Raw genomic sequence first — 22409 nt, 5'->3', positions numbered from 1 at the left:
TGATCCTGCAGATCTTAAAACATAAGGAAAAAGCTACAAAAAGATAAAATAAAATGAAGGATTCCTAGAAGAATAAGCATCAAACACAATGGTAATGAAACCAAATTATCAATAAAGAAATTGAAGTGTAGTAACAATCAATGCAACATAAAACCATCTTAAGATTTTCACCTTGATTGATCTCAGAAGTATTTAGATGATCTTTCATAATTTGGGAGATTCCTCAATTTTTGGTATCAGGACTAAAAATCAACCTTGCAAAATGTGAGATCATACCAGTTGGCAAGGTGGTAAATATCGAGGCTCTTCCTACTACTTATTTCGGAGTACCACTAGGGGCGTCTAATAAGGACCAAGCAATTCTATCACTACATGGGGATAAGTTTTCACTTTTTTACACAAGAAAACTTCGTAAAGTACAACCTTTTGGTTTAAGTAGCAGCTGGAAATCTCATATTTCTCGATGCACTTCAGCTAGTTTACTTGGAAGATACAAATTGTATTAAAAGCTTTCCGGACACAAAGCAGAGGACACTAAGGAGAGTATTAACAGAAGGTGCAGCAAAATGATGAAGCAGTGATAGTCTCCACCAAATATTCAAGTGCTTGTTGATTGGTGATGTGTGGAATACAGAAAACAAAAAAAATTTAAATTTTTGAATTTAAAATGAAGGATTCTTAGATGAATAAGCATTATTCTCAATCGTAATGAGGCTAAAATCTCAAAAATTTTGAAGTGCACTATTTATCAAATGTACGAGAAAAACCATCTTAAGTTTTTCACCTTTCTCAGTTTTTGTAGTCCACTATCTTTATAATTCTGAAGCTGCTGTGGAAATTTCAAACAAGACTTTTACCACTGAAAATGCTATTCTTGGACATATAATGTGTACACATGAGGAAACCCGAACCGCTTGTGCAAAAAATATGATTTCCAAGATAAATTAGAGTGCCATAACAATCAAATTATTAGAACTGATGTACCTCCTCAATAACCTTGCTTGGAAAGCTAAGAAATGTTCTAGTTGCCATTGTTTCAACTTCCGCAACTCGACTAGATATGATTTATTTGCAGAGGTAAAAGGAAATTGCATCATAGTGGTAACTGTAGCTGAATAAATCAAGTGAAATAAATATCAGTTCTTGTTTCCCAAGTGAAATTGTGGTATCATGTTAAGCAAAGAAGGATCCTTCGCTATAGCATCTATTAGTAACTCTACTGTACTTGCATCAAATGAAAAGCCCATTCCAGTCATTTCCTTTGAAAAAGTTATCATTTCACTAGTTTTGCCAAACTTGAGAAATCCTCGCACAATAATATTGTAAGTGACATCGTTTGGCAAATGACCATTCTCATTCATTTTTCTTAACATATCTTTAGCTTCATCTAACAACCCTTCTACACAAAATCCACTAATTATTATTGTGTATGTAATCACATTGGGAAACAATTCAATTAAAGAAAGCTTCTCAAAAAGAGCATGAGCTTTGTCGAAATGTCCATTTTTGCACAATCCATCAATTAGCACATTATAAAGTTCAATATCAATATCTTCTCTCTTTGCTTCCAACTCATGAAATAGCAACATAGCTTTCTCAACAAGTCCATTCTGGAAATAACCATGGAGAAAAATCTGATTAGTGCATAAATTAGGCTTGAGCCCTGTAGATAGCATCTCAGCAAAGAATTTCTGTGCAAAGTCAGTTTTTCCAACTTCAAATAGACCTTGCAAGATTAGATAAAATGTTAGGTTTCAGTCCATTTCGAGATATTTCACGAAACAGATGCATGGCCTCATCCAATTTCTTTTTCTTACAATATCCATTTATTAATATGGTATAGCTAATAATGGTAGGCTCAATGCTCTTATTTATCATGGAATCAAAAATTCTCCTTGCTCTATCCATTTGACCGCGCAAGCAATATCCATCAATTATCACATTGTAGGTGACCACATTAGGCTCTACGCCTTTTTCGATCATGTGTCTCATTACCTCCTCAACATCTTCAACTTTCCCTTCTTTGCATAGTCCATCTGTCACTATGGTCAAGGTGCAAACATCTGGATAAATATTAAGATTTACCATTTCAGAGAACAAAGTTCTAACCTTTTCCCACTGACCAAACTTACAGAGACCATCAATCAATGAATTATATGTGACAATGTCCGGAGGAATGCCTATTTGTTTCATCTCTTCAAAAAGGCTAAATGCAGCATCCGACATTCTATACTTTCCCTTCTTTGCATAGTCCATCTGTCACTATGGTCAAGGTGCAAACATCTGGATAAATATTAAGATTTACCATTTCAGAGAACAAAGTTCTAACCTTTTCCCACTGACCAAACTTACAGAGACCATCAATCAATGAATTATATGTGACAATGTCCGGAGGAATGCCTATTTGTTTCATCTCTTCAAAAAGGCTAAATGCAGCATCCGACATTCTATCTTTGCATAGGGCATGTATAACAATGTTGTAGATAGGTGTATCCGGCTTAATGCTTCCTTGTTCCATTACCCTAAGCAAATCAAAAGTTTTTTGAGTATGGCCCATTTTGCTGAGCCCATTCATGACTGTCAAATACATGACTTCATTAGGCTCACAAATATTCTCTCTCACCAACTTTTTAAACAAGTTAACTGCATCTTTTATCTTATTTTCCGCAAAGAATCCCCTTAGTAAGGTGCTAAAGGTGACAACATTAAATGGAATGCCCTTCTACAAGTAAATGGCTAACACTGAAAATCGGCAGTCAGAACGATGCATTAGGCAATAATTGTTGATCGCGATACTGAAACCATCAATTGGGATACCCGATTTCAGCATTTGTCGAAAAAGGGAAACAACAGCAGAGTAATGCTTCATATTTACCATAGTCTTTAATAATTTGGAGAAGCTAAAAACAGAAGGAAGAGGCTGCGTACTGACCATTCGACGGAAGAGACTCATAGCATCATCGAAACACTTGACATTCTCAATATGGCTATGAGATGAAAATAATATCTGATTGCAAATGCCGAAGCAGAAGGTGAAATAGCAGAAAAAGAGATAAAGGGAAAAATACCATTGGAAGAGTAACGAAGCAGAGAAATTCTGTTTGCACTTTGCCCTAATTTGTTTGTGCTACGGATGCCAAGTAAATTATTTGAATTTTTAGCCAAAATTATCCCTTTATCTTTAGGGTAGGCTTAACTTTGTCCTTTAAGTTTACAAAACTTGAGCACTTTTAGGCCCCGTTTGGTCATGAGTTTTGCCAAATAAATTTGGAATTTATTTTCAAAACTCATGTTTGGCCATAAATTTTCCCATATTTTGGCCAAATCTCAAATTTCAAATCTCAAAATCAGCTATTGAGCTGATTTTGGGCCAAAATCCCAAAACTTGGGAATTATATACATGTTTTTCCAAAATAAAGTTGGAAAATATATTTTGAAAACGTATGTCCAAATACATTTTCATCTTCAAATCAAACTTCACCCAAATCAGTTTTTTCAAAACAAACTTGGGATCTATGGCCAAACACTAGCTTAGTCTCACTAACACAAAATACTCACTCCGGTTAAAAACCTAACAGAGACATAACACGTGATTTGCACGTGATGCTTAAGGGAAAGAAATACCCTCTCTTTCACCCTAATTCAGTCAATTTCCCTCTTTTTTCAAGAGCCCCTTCTCCAATTCACTCTAGGGGTGGGCATCGGTCGGTTCGGTTCAGTTATAAATATTATCGATTTAGCATATCGGTTATCGGTTTACAAATTTGATAAACCGATAAGATAACGGTTATCGGGTATCAGTTAATCGGTTATCGATCATTATCGGTTTGGTTATCGGTTTACCCGATAAGATAACTCAATATAGAGTTAAGCAAAAAAGAAAAGACAATTCACTGGAGTTAAGCAAAAAAGAGAATAATTCACGTATAGTATACTAAAGACTTGCGCTAGAAGTAACTAGTAAGGTCTATGAAGAATGAAGATGAAACAATTGAAGAGTGGGGTAGAGAAAGAATACGAGAGAATGAATTGAAGCCCCTAGCATTTGTATATACTTAAAGGTAAAGTCGTAATTTTATTAATTCTTATTGGGTTATCGGTTAACCCATTAACAAATTTGGCAAACCGATGCCCGAACCGATAACCCAATAGTAAAAAAATTCTAACCTGTTACCGGACAGTTACCAATAACCCGATACTGTTAACCCAAGAAACAATTAACGGTTCGGGTTACCGGTTTTTATCCGATATATGCCCAGCCCTAATTCACTCATTTTTATCTCTATTACAGTAGGTAAAAAAACTCTAGCATTCTTGATTACTTTTCAAGTCTTTACTACTTGCGATCCCAGCAATGATTATTAGGAGCAATGGTGAAATAAACCCAAGTTATGGTGAGTGTTCTTGCTACTTGTATTTTGTAAATATTCCTTCTTAATTTATTTTCAAAATCTCCAGATTCTCCACCATTTTTACAATACTTTACTGTCTTTGAAGTTCTATAATATGTGGCCCTTATCTCGAATTCATATAGTATGTCTAAATAAACTTTTATAATTTTTTTTATAAAAGCCTACAAGGCATTATGTTGGGGGAAGAATGAAGTTTATTGACTATGTCAATGGGGCTGAACTAAAGTTGTCGATATTCAAATCTATGGCTGAATTATGCGGTTATGGGAATGACTCGGTAACTTTTTGGCACAAGCCCGAGAGTCTAGGTGACAAAATGAGGCTAGTTTCAACTGATAAGGAAGCCGCCGTTGTTGCAAAAAATATTGCCACTGATCGGGTAGTTGATGTGTACTTTGAACATTTGGATTCGTATATAGAAATGGGTATTGTGGATGCTATCTATGAGGGACAGAGCAATTCAAGGGATGATAATCATGTTACTGTTGAAGAATATCAAAAAGAAGTTGGAGGTGAAAATTCTTCAAGTAGTGAAGATTTTGAAGATTCAGAAAATGACTTGTCAGATGAAAATGACTTATCAGAAAAAATTAGAAATGACAAGCGTAGATATGAGGTTAGTGAAGAGCTACAGAGAAAGTTGAATGTTGAAGATGGGGAGTCGGACTGCTGCAACTCTGATGACACGATGAGCTTACAAAGTGATTCGGATACCGAAAGTTTAAACTTTCCAAAGTTCAACCCCAAAACAGATGGAAAAAATCCAAAATTGGCATTAGAGTTAACATTTGGAAACAAGAGAGAGTTCATACATGCTGTAATAACTCATGAAGTTAGTCAAGGAAAATGCGTAAAATGGCGAAAAAATGACAACACACGAGTGAGAGCAGTTTGTAGACATTCAGGTTGCGAATGGGAGATTATGGCTTCAAGAATGCATACGGATAGGGCATTTCAGATCAAGACATACAATGATTATCATAGTTGTAAAGGATGGAACCATAGGAACAACACCATAACTTCTTCCTACATTGCAAGAAGATATCTTGATGACATTAGCAGGCACCGGGATTGGAATGTCAAGGAATTTAGAGATCATGTGAGTGTAGAGCTAAGAGCTCATGCGACATTACATCAATGTCGAAGAGCTAAGCAAAAGACGCTCAAAATAATTAATGGAGATCTAAATGCTCAATACAAGGTAATGTAGAACTATTGTAATGAAATTGGGAGGACAAATCCAAATACTTCTATACATATGAAGTTGGTTAAAAATGAGGTTCCTAACAAACCTAATAGATTTCAGAGAATCTATATTTGCTTTGGGGGCTGTAAGGAAGGTTTCAAGAGTGGTTGTAGAAGGATAGTTGGAGTGGATGGTTGTTGGCTCAAGGGTCCAATGTATGGGACTCAGTTATTGACAGCTATTGGAATTGATCCTAATAATAATATCTTTCCAATAGCATATGCAGTTGTGGAGAAGGAAAGAATGGAGTCATGGGCTTGGTTTCTGAATTATTTGAAACGTGACTTAGAGATTGATGATGATTATACTTGGACTTTTATGTCAGATAAACAAAAAGGTTTGATTGAAGGATTTAATGAGGTGTTGCCATTTGTTAGTCACAGATTTTGTGTGAGGCACTTGCATAATAACTTTAAGAGGGCGGGATTTAGTGGTATCTCGTTGAAGAATGCACTTTGGAAAGCCGCAAGGGCATCAACAGAGAAGTGGTTTAAAAACCTCCGCAATACACTTTTACGGCGGTTTCCAAAACCCCCGCAATAATGTTCGCCGCAACCAGTTTGCGAGGGTTTTTTGACGGACCGCCGTTTCATATAGCGGCGCATATTTGACGCGGTATAACCTCCGCAATTTGGTAGTTTGACTGTCACTTATTAAAATAATAGCGGAGGTCTAAACCCCCGCAATTTCTTTATTTAACCCCCACAAATTGTATAACAAAATATTATTATAGGTTAAATAGTGGCTGTTATAACCTCCGCTGTTCATTGAATTTTTTTTTCTTCAATATAATGTTACTCCATAACTGTTCTAATTTCACTTATATTAAATAATGAAGGATCAACAAATTATATAAATTGCTTACTGGAATCAAGTAACATCAATATATTAATAAACCACAAAATACATTAAAGTAAATTATCATTAGTCTCAAAAATTTGATGTAAACACAACTACTCCAACCATTAAACAGAAAATATCAATATTATAATTAGTCTTAAAACTAACATTAAACATGGCATCCATTCCAATCATTATAGACAAAAAATCTACTATGACCATTCAACCGTGTACGATACTTAATTATCTAATACATTTGCAAGCAACTTCAATGGTTGTCATTATAATTACTTCCACCGGATGATCTACTTATATACATGGGTGAAATGGATCTGCTAGCCGTATCACTTAGCTACAAAACAATCAAAAGAAAATATAATTAACAAAAAGTACCTCAACAGTATCCTATAACTAATAAAATACTTGGACTGAACAATCATGCTTTACAAAATTAAATAAGAAAGTTATGAACTATCTTATGTTGAACGAGGAGGAGGAACAAATATACCTGCAAATTCTTCAGGTATCGTCCCTTCTTTCATTATCATATACGCCTTAAAAGTATTCGTCCCTTGAGTTTTAACATTCATCATTTCTCCATAAAAATGCATTCCCCAAGTTCAAAACAGACCTGGAGTCGTTGATCTCCGTAGCAATGCAAATGAAAATTATCTAGTTATTGATCTAAGTCATTGTATATCTTAAAATAATATAATGATATTCATACTGTGAAATACTAAAAGAAAGAAATATGGTTAGATAGTTCAAATAAAGTAACACATTGTTATTTTGGTGCAATTGTGAATGTGAAGTGTGTTCAGACAATGCTCAAAATATAGCAAGAGGTATATCACTACCTATACATACACACACTTATCATTTTAGATGTTGGTTGCTCAAAGTTGGAGAAATGAGAGTCTTACACTTATCTCTTTTGCTGCCTCATTAACATATGATCCATCTTCATTTCTATGTCTAGCGAGAGAAAGTTGTCCTCGTCCATGTTTTTCTCCAGTCTCAGCCATCTACAATTGAAAAGGTCAAATTCGCATTAACTTAACTAACAAGGAATAATTGCTACTTTAATTAAAGCATCCAAAATGAATTATTACCATTCCAACCCTTCTTCTAGAGTTAGATTTGTAGCCACGGATACGTGAAACAATTGTTTCTTCCGAATTTCAGCATTTCTTTTACAAGTTTCCTTACAAAAAGATACAAAAGAAAAAAAATCAACCAAACAAATATAAGGCAAGGAAAGTTGAATGCAAACAATCAGATTATGTCAAAACAATCAGATTTAGCTTGTACAAACTGCAGAAGTTATATCATTTCATATAACTTGTCTATGAAGAAATTGCTTGTTTGGAGGAATTGGAGATGGAAATGAAGATATGGTGAAAGTGATAACATCCACAGGTGGCATTATGGAATTCTTAGCTCCGGTTACAGTAGAGTCAATCACTGAAGAAACATGCCATTTTTAGAAGCCATGATTTGTTTTGGAAGCCATTACGAGCGCAAAAAGTACTACTAGCAGGACAATCTTATTATCTTTTGCCACTCAACAAAGATCAATATAGTAGCAGTAATATTATTACTGAAAATATTGATAATGTTATGGCCAAGATAGAAATAGGACATGTTAGATCAAATAGTAGCCCCAGGCTGAATTAATGTAACTAGCTATATATTTCAAGAATCGATCCAACTAACACAAAACACACATAGCTGTCAACACCTTTGTCCGGGCACACTAAGTTAGCACCCAGCAGACGCGTGTTCTTGCTCCTAACATTCTTTAAATGGATAACAAGATTTGCATCAAAATTGTAAAGAACCTTCACAATATCCCTCCACAAAATGAAGTTAGTTTGTACTATGAAGAAAAAGAAAAAGAAATGAAGCTGTTGCTGCTGACCCTACTACGTAATATTCTTGGAGTGTAGCCATCGTTGATTCCACAGAATATATGAGTAAATACTTACTCGTACTTGATTTTTATTCTAATCAAATGTTTTAACTTAGTAATTAAAAGTTAAAGTATTGAAATAAATACCTGTATTTTTTCTTTAAAGCGGTAATCAACAAAAGAAATCCATTGATCAGGTGGAATCCGTGTCGTCAAAATCAACCACAATGCGTTCTCCATTAGATAAATTTAACACGTCCCTTTTCTTCACTTTAAGTATCTTGCTAGCTCCTTGCGAATCTTAAAAGATAAAAACAGTGTGAGATACCACAGATACATAAGAATCTTTTGTCTCTCTATTCCTTTCAGGGAAGAACTATCATGAAAGCAGCAGGAAAGCACTTTCAATCTTATAACAATCAATCAGGTTTTTGGAAATAAACCATGACCAATTCACGAGCTGAATCAGAATGTCAGAATTAAGAGAAAAAGAACAGCCAATGTATGTTAAATGCGTGTCGTGTCAATTTTAACTGTCATGTCCTTAGTTGAAGAAAGATAGCCGGGAGAATTTTTGATAACTTCTAGCAAGAATGGTCAAGTATCAATTTTGATGGCTAGAAAAAGCTTTATGTCCATATGGATGATATAAGTTTCTGACTGACCCATATAAGTTTGCAATAATTCCAATTCTGCTTCACTTTAAAGGAGCTGTCTTTTCCATTGCCCCATCTATCATGTCAAAGTTGCTTTAGTTATAATAAGTTTTAATTATTCAGTGTGTCCATCATATGTAAAGCCTTAGCCACTAAAACTGTGTTCTAAATTAATAGATAAAAAGTAGCAGCCCAGTAAAGACAAAAATTCTGTTAAGGTTGATGATCAAGTTGGCAAAAACAGTTTCAACAAGGAAAATATCACGGAAAATCAAAACCAAACCCCATCAAAACAAGAAGCTTAGAATACCTATTGCATCTATAATCCAATGTTGCGTAGACACACGTCCATTAGAAGGTATTGTAACCTACAATATTTCCATGATAAAGGATGATTTAGTAACCTATCAACGCAATAACATTATAAAATTTTGTAAGATAATAAAAAATGGCACATAAAAATATTGCTATGTAATCATTCTCTCATATCACAATTGGTTATATGTTAGGCAAACATAGTCATTCTTTGATGCAGGGGCTGATTGATCATATTCTGAATATAGGCATCAGAAACTGTTTTTTACTTTCTAACATTCTGAATGCTCTATCTGCAATCCACCAAACTTATATAATTCTATCAAGAAAAAAGGGGGAATTTAAACAGGACGTGCAGTCTATAGAGCAAGATTTTAGGTTCCACAATATTGGTTCAATCCCTTTGAAGTTGACTTAAGCAAGAACCCTCTTGCCAATAATCACGTTCTTATAGCCCGTTTGGCCAAGCTGCAAAAATAAGCTTATTTTGAGAAGCGCTTTTTTTCAAAAGTGCTTTTCTCAAAAGTACTTTTGGTGAGAAACAGTTTGTGTTTGACTAATTAGTTTGAAAAGCACTTTTGAGCAACAATTAGTGTTTGGCCAAGCTTTAAAAAACTGCTTCTAAGTGTATTCTTCTCAAAAAAGTGCTTTTGGAGAGAAGCTATTTTTTTCTGCTTCTCCAAAACTGCTTCTGCTTCTCCTCAAAAGCACATTTTTTTCTTCCAAAAGCTTGGCCAAACACCTCAATTTTTGGCCAAAAGTGCTTTTGGCAAAAAAAAAAAATATATATTTTTGGCCAAAAATAAGCTTGGCCAAACAGGCTATTAGTCAAATGAGGGGCGCCTTCTACTGACATCAACAAAACATGGCAGTTTGTTCAGTCAATTAATCAATCAATCGATTATGTCTCAATTTTAAATACTTTATTTTTTATAAGTAACTACGCCTCATTCCGAATTTAATTTGTTTATGACTATGCCTCATTCCCCAACTAATAAGGTTGACCATATAAATTCTCTTTCATCCAGACCACTCAGTCAGATGCAATGAATATCCAAAACTTCAAAGATGACTTTGAATCTTTTTCTATTATAACCATTATGAACCATTTTCTATTTTACTTGAATCATAAAAATACAGTTATTCAGTAAGCAGTAGTTGCAATACCTTCAACAGGCAATTTATAGAGCAAGATTTTAAGCTCTACACTACTAGTTCAATCCCTTTGCAGTTGACCTTAGGCAAAACCCTGTTGCCAATAATCAATCCATTTGTCCTAAATGATGGATGCCTTCTACTATCAGTAAAACATAACAATTGACCCAGTCAATAATTCAATCAATTATGCCTCAATTCAAAATATTCTTTTTGACAAGTAACTATGCCTCAATCCGAATTTATCTTTTCTCGAATAAGTTACCAAAACTTTTAGGATATCGCACGTAGCAGATTATTCTTATGTTTCATTTTAGTCTGTATTGTGTAAGAGATTAAGATTGAATTTAATAAAATGTAACAATATGAACAATGCAAATTTATGTAATTGACTTCCACTTTTTGAGACATAATTGCTTTAAATTTGTTATTTTATGTTGTAGATGGAGTTGGGGCCAGAACCTGCAGAAAAACAAAAAATGTACCTGGAGACTGATTCAAACACAGAGTAGAGCAGAAAGAGTAAAAGCAGCTGGCGACAATTGTGTATTCTCTGAAGGTCCTCGGGAGTTCTAACATACACATGCAAAAGGAAATATTTCAATTAAGACATCAATCACAAAAATTAACAAAAACCTAAATTTTAGAACCTACTGCAAAAGGAGAAAGAGGACTTACATATCCTTCTTCAAAATACATTTCTGGGGATTCTACCAAATTTATACCGATTCAAAATACACCGATTATACAAAATTAGCAGAGAAAATAAACTTAAAACCCACATGCATGAAGAAAGAAAGACAAAAAGCAAAATCAAAGAATGAAAGAGCAAAATCAAAGAATGAAAGAGCAAAATCAAAGCAAAATCGAAGAGGAATTTGTATGAAAGAGCAAAATCAAATAAACTTACATCCAATTGATTGATAGATATGAAGTCTCTTTCATTTTGCAACAGAGGAGGCACTGAAGAAAGAGGAGGCGCTGAAGAAAAGCAGAGAGCTACACGGGCTTGAAATCGGAAGGAATTAAGAAGAAATGGAAGAGATTAAGTGAAGAAGAAATGGAAGAGATTAAGTTTTACAGCTACCTGTAGAGAATTCGACAGCAAATTAACAGAAGAAGATTAGAAGATTTCGGCTTCCCATTGAGACTATACAATTTTCCTCTTCGTTTTCGTGGTTGTTTACCCTAATCATTCAAAATCTGTTTTGATCTGAAGTTTTACAGCTTTCATTTTTTGTCATCTGCAGATTAGAAGAAAGCCCATATGAGAAGAAGCGATTTTGTGAGTTAAGGTTTGGCTATTTTTTATTAAGTGATTAAGTGAGGGTTTCTGAAAATGAAAAAAAGCGAACATGAGAAAGGGGTTTGGGAAAAAAAAGAGCGGGAAAGGATTAAAAACGAGGGAAAGATTGGGGTTAGTGGGCGCTATTTTTTTTTAATGGTTGCGGAGGTTGTCGACCGCCGCAAATTTAATATATTTGCGGGGGTAAATTAACCCCCACAATTTGTTATAGATTGCGAAGGTTATAAGAATCGCCGCAATAAAACCGCCACAAATTTAGCGTTTTTTGTAGTGCATGGTTGAGATTTTTGAAGGTATTTATTTATGGCTAGAATGCAAGCAAATAAAGATAAAGTTGCCAGGTGGAATATTGCTGATATATGTCCTAGAATTAAGGATATATTGCATAAAAATCAAGTGGGTGTTGCGGAGTTCATTCCTAGAAAATCAAATGAGTGGAACTACGAGATTATAGGGGCAAGCATACATGATAAGTGGGCTGTGGACTTGCTAAACAAAATATGCAGTTGTAGGAAATGGGATCTGACAGGAATTCCTTGCAAGCATGCCATTGCTGCAATTTGGGCTAAAAAAGATGAGATTAATTCCTATGCTCATAATTGCTACAAGGTGGAAACATATAATGACTTTGCTATTCTTCCTATGAATGGTCAGCATATGTGGCCTAAGTCCAGCAACGTGCCTCCTTTGCCTCCACAACTAGTAAGAACAAGCACAAAAGGAAGAAAGCAAAAATTAAGGAGAAAAGAACCAGATGAAGTAGGAGCAATTAGAACTAAAATGAAAAGAAAGCAGAATTCTTTGCTTTGTAGCTTATGTCATAATGCTGGCCACAATAAAAGAACATGCAAATTTAATATTGTTCAGCCAGATTCCCAAGTTGATGAGTCTTCATCTTATGCTCCAGCCTCGTCAACTCGTGCAAAGCTTCCGGTATCAATAACTTACAATTGAATTCTGTTTATTAAGTTATTATAATATGAATGAGTAATAGTACCATATATTTTGTTTGTAGGTAAGAAGAGGACACGTGGCGCATGAACATATGCAATGTGCTCAAGAATTTGATTCTTAACATGACTGAAGTTCTGATATTGTTGCTGCTGAAATATTGATATTTTGTTGCTGAAATGGTGATATTTTGCTGTTGAAATGCTGGAATGAGTACTTTTGCCGCTGAAATGCCGAATTTTTGCTGTTGATATGCTGATTTCGCTGTTGAAAATGCTGTTTTCGCTGCTGAAATGCTGATATTTTCGCTGTTGAAATGCTGGAATTCTGTATTTTTGTTGCTGAAATGCTGATTTTGCTGCTGAAATGCTGATTTTGGCTGCTGAAATGCTGATAGCTTTGCACTAAGAACAAAGGCTAAAAGAAAAGATTACATATTAGCAGAAGGGAACTTCACACTTTTAAGAACCCCTAACACAATACACTTCACTTATAAAATTATATATAGTACACATCAATTAGTTACCCACATATACATTTTGTCAAAGAACAATAACTATCATATAAATTTGCCCCCTATTAAAGGAAATTATCTATATGAAGCAAATTCACTCCATCCGTTTTAAACTTTGGACCAAAATTAAAAAATACAGAAGATTTTTCATTAAACAAAGCCTTTTATTATGGGAGCACTTATCCTTATTTTCTTCTATACAATAAACAATTATTCAGTAAACTCTTCATTGTGTACTATTATATATATCATGTTAATATTACAAGTAAAAAAAATATACACAATAAATAAAAATAAAGTTATATTTAGTTTGAAATTATATTCCAAATTAGAATATTCTGGTATATTTGATTTGAATACTATATTTTAAATTAAAAGATAATAGTGTGTTTGGTTTAAGTATTATATTCTTTATAGTATCCGTACCCGCGCGTTGCACGAAAAATATTAAATATAATTTTTATAAGAAAATATTATTTGTAAAATGCGGTAGACACATAAAGGAACAAAATAAGGTGTGAGAAATTTCGAAGCTTCTTAAGGAAAAAATAACTTTGGTTGAAAAATAAAATAACCTTCATTGCATTCTTACTTTGGTTCATCATAAAGGTAAATGGCTGTGATAAGCAAAACGAAAAGCTATACCTTTACGCTAGTCATGAAAGTTAGCAGAATTATCTTCATTGCATTTCCTCCATTTCCTTCTAACTTTGGTCACTCCCTTTGTAACTTTGGTTGAAAAACAAAACTATTTTTCGGTCTGCAATTGACAGAATACATAAGCCAACTCATGCTTTTATATACCACTCTCTCAACCTAAATATTCACTAATCATAGAAATAGCTTGCTCTCTTCCATTGTTCTGTAATCCAAAAAGATAAGCATAGCGTTCATACATGGACTGTTATTCACTAAAAAAAAATTCTTTAGGAGCTCGACAAAGGAATAATTAGCAGAAGCAGCTTGGACTACGGACAGAAAGAGTGACGACAACATTCTTGAGGAACCGTCATCAGTTCCTACATTGGTCAACTGTTAGATTGGATTGAAAGCTACTTCACATGTCTTTCGGACTTGTTGACCTGGAACTGAAGACAAACTCCTTTGTAGAAGTGAAATATTTCATTTATAAACCTATTGCAGCAAGACTAAGTAAAATAATAAGAAGAAAAAAAAGAACTGTGAGGCGATTTTATTCCCTCTGCCATTAAGTCTTTTCACCCATGATATGACACCAATTTGTTTTGTCAATACTATTTTTATATTTTGTGTACATAAAAAGGGACTCCGGCCTGCGAATGCAAGCTAGGCTACCTCGTAAGTCCCTGGACTGAAGTCGGCTCCCAATCCACTACTGCTGTGGTCCAAAAGTTGCTCCGGTACCGTGATCTGTGCAAAAGAGCACAAAAGTGTAGCATCAGCACAACCGACCCCATGTGCTGGTAAGTGCCTGGCCTAACCCCGGCGAAGTAGTGACGAGTCTAGACAGGACTAACAAAACTATATGCAACAAAAGGAAAGAACACAAAAGTTAAACAGTTAGGAGGGAGGGGAGCATACTATGGGAAAATACAATCCGGATTTAAGGTCAACAATTTAATGTAAGAAACAGGGCAATAACAATAATTATTGAGAACAGGAAAATTAACAGTTGCACGGCATCAACCTTCGTGCTTTTACTCTCATTCTCACCAAAAACAATCAAGTAAAGTGCACGGCATCAACCTTCGTGCTTTCCCTCACATAACTCTCAAATCATGGCACAGAATGATCCTTCGTGCAATTGTAATCAAATCAGAGCACGGAATGTTCCTTCATGCATAAATAATCAAAACATGGCACGGAATGACCCTTCGTGCAAATAGAATCAAACATGGCACGGAATGACCCTTCGTGCAAATATAATCAAACATGGCAAGGAATGACCCTTCGTGCATTATAATCAAATCAGAGCACGAAATGTTCCTTCGTGTGTAAATAATCAAAACATGGCACGGAATGACCCTTCGTGCAAATAGAATCAAACATGGCACGGAATGACCTTTCGTGCAAATATAATCAAACATGGCACGGGATGACCCTTCGTGCATTATCACTCTTCCTCACCCAAACAGTAATCACAACCAAACGGGGCGAGGGGATAAACAAATAATAAGAAATGTCCCGGCAAGGGAAAATCACAAGTAAACAGCTAAATCTCGGCAAGGGATTAATCATATCTCTTTCCATTTCTTTCATTTCTTACCCAATAGTCTTTTTATTGTTCGAGCCAACGCTCCAAAGAATTCACAATTCATAATTAGTCCCCATACTCTTCACATTACATAGAATTCATCAATTAACATGGAAGAGCCATAACAATATGAGAATAAGTACAAACAAGGACCCACGGTCATGCTAGACACCGGTGTATAGATACTCGTCACCATGCCTATACACCGTACTCAACATTTAGCAATTAGCAAACAACACTCTAATCCTATTCCCTCAAGCCAAAGTTAGACCAAACACTTACCTCGGTCCAAAGAATAGCAATCAATCCTCAAATACCGCCTTTCCTCTACAATCCGACTCCGAACAATGATATCTAGGCATAATTAATTCAATAATATCAATAAAGACTCAATGGCAACACCCCATAGCCTAGATATGAATTTCCTAGCATTCTTCCAAATATACCAAAATTCGACACCGGGCCCACATGGTCCAAACACGAGGCTCGGACCAAAACCCAATCACCCATAACCCCACGAGTTCAAATATATAATTTGTTTTAAGATTCGACCCCAAATTGAGGTTGAATCACCCAAAATTCCCAAAAACCTAACTCTACCCAAAACCCTTAATTTCTACTTTGATTTCATGATTTAGGCTTAGGAACTTACTAATTAATGAAGAAAAATGAAGGAAATAAGTGGAAAATTACTTACCCAAGTGATCTTGATGAGTGGGGGCTTCAATGGAGTCCTAAAGCTTGGGGAAGAAGAGAGTTCGTGAGAAAAATGCCTAAGTCCCGAAACTATTCTGTTTTGAACATTTTAAAAAAATCACTGGGCGTATTTACTCTATGCGATCACAGAAGGAGGCTTGCGATCGCATAGGGGAAGGGAAAATTGACCACTGCGATCGCAGGACTGGTTATGCGAACGCATAGAAGAAAAGGGGCTGTGCATACCGGGGTTGGTTTAATGAAACGCGATCGCGGAAGCTTAATGCGATCGCATAGAACGAAGGGGCTAAGGTACGCGATCACTGAGTAGTTCATGCGATCGTATAGAGCAGAAAAATGGACCTGATCAATTAACCCTACGCGATGTAGGAAGATGTATGCGATCGCAGAGGGCATTTTACCTGAACACCAGCAACAATAGTTTTATGCAATTTCTCTAAGTTTCAAACACCCCGAACCACCTCCGAATCACTCCCGAGCCCTCGGGGCTCCTAACTAAACACCCACACTAACTCAACAACCTCATACGAACTTAACCGTGCGATCAAATCGCCAAAACAACATCATATACATAGAAATTAGAATCAAGCCTCAAAACACATGATTTTCTTCTAAGTTTCATAAACTTTCAAATTTGGAACTTATAGTCCGAAACACGTCAAACGACGTCCGATTTCAACCAAATTTCACAGAAAGCACTTAAACCATATTTAAGACTTGTACCGGGCATCGAAACCAAAATACGAGCCCGATACCACAGTCTTTTAATCAATTTTCATTTTCATTTTCCTTAATAATTTCAGAAAAACAATTTCACAGAAAAATTCTTTTCTCGGGCTCTAGACCTCGGAATTCGACTCCGGACATATGCCCGAGTCCCATATTTTTCTATGGACCCTCCGGGACCGTCAAATCACGGGTCTAGGTCCGTTTACCAAAAATGTTGACCAAAGTCAACTTTAATCATTTTAAAGCCACATTTTGAAAATTTTCACAAAATTTAACATATAATCTTTCCGGCTACGCGCCCCGACTGCGCACGCAAATTGAGGCAAGTAAAAATGAGGTTTTCAAGGCCTCGGAAGCGCGGAATGAATGAGGAAACAGGTGATGACCCTTTGGATCGTCACATCCTCCACCTCTAAAACAATCGTTCGTCCTCGAAAGGACAAAAGAAAGAAGTACCTGAGTCGGGAAATAGATGAGGATAACGGCTCCGCATATCAGACTCGGACTCCCAGGTCGATGCCTCATGAGGCTGACCTCTCCACTTGACATGCACTGAAGGAAAACTCTTCGACCTCAACTGTCGAACCTGCCGGTCTATAATAGCTACCGGCTCCTCCTCGTAAGACAGATCCTTGTCCAACTGGACACTGCTGAAATCTAACACGTAGGCTGGATCGCCGTGGTACCTCCGGAGCATGGACACATGAAACACTGGATGCACGGCTGACAAGCTGGGCAGCAAGGCAAGTCTGTAAGCCACCTCTCCCACACGATCGAGAATCTCAAATGGGCCAATGAACCTAGGGCTAAGCTTGCCCTTCTTCCCAAATCTCATCACGTCCTTCATAGGTGACACTCGGAGCAAGACCCGCTCACCAACCATGAAAGCTACATCTCGAACCTTACGATCCGCATAACTCTTTTGCCGCAACTGAGCCAAACGAAGCCTGTCCTGAATGATCTTGACCTTATCCAAGGCCTCCTGAACTAAATCTGTACCCTATAACCGAGCCTCTCCCGTCTCAAACCATCCGACTGGAGACCGACATCGCCTACCATACAACGCCTCATATGGGGCCATCTGAATGCTGGAATGGTAGCTGTTGTTGTAGGCAAACTCCGCTAAAGGCAAAAACTGGTCCCACGAGCCTCCAAAATCAATGACACAGGCTCGGAGCATATCCTCTAATATCTGGATAGTCCTCTCAGACTGGCCGTCCGTCTGAGGATGGAATGTCGTGCTCAACTGAACCTGGGTGTCCAACTCCTGCTGAACTGCCCTCCAAAAGCGCGAGGTAAACTGCGTACCCCGGTCCGAAATGATAGATACCGGCACCCCATGAAGGCGAACAATCTCTCGGATGTAGATCTCAGCTAACCTCTCTGATGAATAAGTGGCTGCAACAGGAATAAAATGCGCTGACTTGGTCAGCCTATCAACAATGACCCAAATAGCATCAAACTTCTTCCGAGTCATCGGAAGTCCAGTAACGAAATCCATGGTAATCCTCTCCCACTTCCACCCAGGAAGCTCAATCCTCTGAAATAAACCACCAGGCCTCTGATGCTCATACTTGACCTGCTGACAGTTCAAACATCGAGCCACATACGCAACAATATCCTTCTTCATCCTACGCCACCAATAATGCTGTCGCAAGTCCTGATACATCTTCGCGGCGCCCGGGTGGATAGAATACCGAGAACTATAGGCCTCCGCTAAGATCAACTCTTGAATCTCGTCGACATTGGGCACACAAACTCGCCCCTGCAATCTCAAAACACCATCATCATCTAAGGTCACCTTCGAGGCACCTCTACGCTGCACCGTGTCTCTCAGGACACACAAATGGGGATCATCAAACTGCCGATCACGGATACGCTCCAATAATGAAGAACGAGCGACCGTGCATGCTAACACCCTGCTAGCCTCAGAAATGTCCAACCTCACAAATCGATTGGCCAAGGCCTGAATATCCAAAGCAAGCGGTCTCTGGCTGACCGGAATATAAGCAAGACTACCCATGCTGGCGGACTTCCTACTCAATGCATCGGCCACCACATTGGCCTTACCCGGGTGATACAAGATAGTAACATCATAATCTTTCAACAACTCCAACCACCTTCTCTGCCTCACCTTCAACTCCTTCTGCTTGAACAGGTAGAGAGACTCTTGTGATCAGTGTACACCTCACACGTCACACCATATAGGTAATGCCTCCAAATCTTCAAAGCATGAACAATGGCTGCCAACTCTAGATCATGAACCGGATAATTCTTCTCGTGGATCTTCAACTGCCTCGAAGCATAAGCAATGACTCTGCCATCCTACATCAATACCGCACCAAGCCCAATACGGGAAGCATCACAATAAACTGTATAAGGCCCTGAGCCTGTGGGCAAAACTAATATCGGTGCCGTAGTCAGAGCTGTCTTGAGCTTCTGAAAGCTCGCCTCACACTCATCCGACCATCTGAATTGGGCACCCTTCTGGGTCAATCTGGTCATCGGGGCTGCAATAGATGAAAACCCCTCCACGAACCGACGGTAATAGCCTGCTAACCCCAAGAAACTCCGAATCTCAGTAGCTGATGCTGGTCGAGGCCAGTTCTTGACTGCCTCAATCTTCTTCGGGTCCACCTGAATACCCTCTGCTGATACGACGTGACCCAGAAATGCAACCGAACTCAACCAGAACTCGCACTTCGAGAACTTAGCATATAACTGACTATCCTTCAGAGTCTGAAGAACCACTCTGAGGTGCTACTCGTGCTCCTCCTGGCTGCGAGAGTACACCAGATATCATCAATAAAGACTATCACGAACAAGTCCAAATAAGGCCTGAACACTCGGTTCATCAACTCCATAAACGCTGCAGGGGCATTGGTCAAACCAAATGACATGACCAAAAACTCATAGTGCCCATACCGAGTGCGGAACGCCGTCTTAGGGACATCGGTCGCCCTAATCTTCAGCTAACGATAGCCAGATCTCAAGTCTATCTTTGAAAACACCTCGCACCCTGAAGCTGGTCAAACAAATCATCAATCCTCGGCAGTGGATACTTGTTCTTTATCGTCACTTTGTTCAACTGTCGGTAATCAATACACATCCGCATCGAACCATCCTTCTTTTTCACAAATAACACCGGCGCACCCCAAGGAGAAACACTAGGCCTGANCGGTCTGAGTCACAATACCCGGCTGAACTGCCACAGCTGGCTGAACCGCTGGAACCTGAGCCTGGGGAGCTACCTGCTCCGGAGTACGTGCAGTAGGAGTCTGAACTCCTCCTCCAACCTGAGAAGTGGCTGGTGCTACTGGAAGCAAACCCGCTCTAGTGACGCTCTACCATAACGGCCTACCAATCTGACCTGAGCGTCCTAGAAGGACTGGCGTGGCTATGAACACCTCTGGGACCTGAGCTGGGCCCACCGGAGCTGCTGGGGCTGGAACCTGCTCATCATAATCAACATGAGGCTCCACCTCTGGGACTGCTGCTCGGGGTTGAGCTCTGCCCCGGCCTCGGCCTCTAGCACGGCCTCGGCCTCGCCCTTTGCCCCTCGTAGGAGCTGCTGTAGAGGCTCGGGCTGCTGCGTGGTAGAAGAGGAAGCACGTGTTCTCGCCATCTGCGAAAGAACAGAGTAGAAAGACAATCAGTATTTGAGAAACAGAATCGCACGACAGGAAGAGCAAAAGTGAAATTTTTCCTAACTCCGTAGCCTCTAGGGGATAAATACAGACGTCTCCGTACCGATCCCTCAGACTTTACTGAGTTTGTCCGTAAGTAGCGAGACCTGTGTAACCTAGTGCTCTGATACCAACTTGTCACGACCCGGATTTCCCACCATCGGGAGTCGTGATGGCGCCTACTATCGGAGCTAGGCAAGCCAAGCATTAAAACATTCTCTGATAACATCTCAACAATAATAATAATTCGAATCATTAAAATAAAGCAGAAGTCTTAAAAACATAGATATCTGAAAGCCAAATGCGGAAGTTTAAAATTTCTCTACCCAAGACTGGTGTCGCTAACTCACGAACTACTAAAGAGTGCTAAAAACAAGTCTGAATAGAAATACATCAATGTTTGTCTCGGTACAAGGAAAACAAACTATAACATAGAAAGGGACTCCAGCCTGCGAACGCTAGCTAGGCTACCTCGTAAGTCCCTGGACTGAAGTCGGCTCCCAATCCACTACTGCTGTGGTCCAAAAGCTGCTCCGGTACCGTGATCTGTGCAAAAGAGCACAGAAGTGTAGCATCAGCACAACCGACCCCCATGCTGGTAAGTGCCTGGCCTAACCCCGGCGAAGTAGTGACGAGGCTAGACAGGACTACCAAAACAACCTATGCAGTTCAATATACATATATGCAACAAAAGGAAAGAACACAGAAGTTAAACAGTTAGGAGGGATGGGAGCATACTATAGGGAAAGTACAGTCTACATTTACGGTCAACAATTTAATGTAAGAAACAGGGCAATGACAATAATTATTGAGAACAGGAAAATTAACAGTTGCACGGCATCAACCTTCGTGCTTTTACTCTCATTCTCACCAAAAACAATCAAGTAAAGTGCACGGCATCAACCTTCGTGTTTTCCCTCACATAACTCTCAAATCATGGCACAGAATGATCCTTCGTGCAATTGTAATCAAATCAGAGCACGGAATGTTCCTTCGTGCATAAATAATCAAAACATGGCACGGAATGACCCTTCGTGAAAATATAATCAAAACATGGCACGGAATGACCTTTCGTGCAAATATAATCAAAACATGGCACAGAATGACCCTTCGTGCAAATATAATCAACACATGGCACAGAATGACCCTTCGTGAAAATATAATCAACACATGGCATGGAATGACCCTTCGTGCATTATCACTCTTCCTCACCCAAACAGTAATCACAACCAAATGGGGCGAGGGGATAAACAAATAATAAGAAATGTCCCGGCAAGGGATAAACACAAGTAAACAGCTAAATCCCGGCAAGGGAGCAACAACAATAACCTTCACATCCCGGCAAGGGAGATAATCAATATACACAAACCATCCCGGCAAGGGATTAATCATATCTCTTTCTATTTCTTTCATTTCTTACTCAATAGTCTTTTTTTATCGTTCGAGCCAATGCTCCAAAGAATTTACAATTCATAATTAGTCCCCATACTCTTCACATTACATAGAATTCATCAATTAACATGGAAGAGCCATAACAATATGAGAATAAGTACAAACAAGGATCCACGGTCATGCTAGACACCGACGTATGGATACTCGTCACCATGCCTATACACCGTACTCAACATTTAGCAATTAGCAAACAACACTCTAATCCTATTCCCTCAAGCCAAAGTTAGATCAAACACTTACCTCGGTCCAAAGAATAGCAATCAATCCTCAAATACCGCCTTTCCT

General features: G+C 38.2%; 1 protein-coding gene and 1 pseudogene across 1 annotated transcript; one reads left to right on the top strand and one right to left on the bottom strand.

The window, feature by feature from the left end:
- Window positions 1–1625: 1625 nt before the first annotated feature.
- Window positions 1626–3141, bottom strand: LOC109241240 (annotated as a pseudogene).
- A 9004-nt stretch (window positions 3142–12145) lies between these two features.
- LOC109241229 lies at window positions 12146–13143 on the top strand. Its single transcript, XM_019407949.1, has 2 exons — window positions 12146–12775; window positions 12858–13143. Exons 1-2 carry the CDS (start codon window positions 12146–12148, stop codon window positions 12915–12917), a joined length of 690 nt encoding a protein of 229 aa, XP_019263494.1. The 3' UTR covers window positions 12918–13143.
- Window positions 13144–22409: the final 9266 nt, after the last annotated feature.

The sequence above is a fragment of the Nicotiana attenuata genome, unplaced genomic scaffold (assembly GCF_001879085.1).
Source record: "Nicotiana attenuata strain UT unplaced genomic scaffold, NIATTr2, whole genome shotgun sequence".
Lineage (NCBI taxonomy): Eukaryota > Viridiplantae > Streptophyta > Magnoliopsida > Solanales > Solanaceae > Nicotiana > Nicotiana attenuata.
This window is presented reverse-complemented; position numbering and strand designations above follow the sequence as displayed.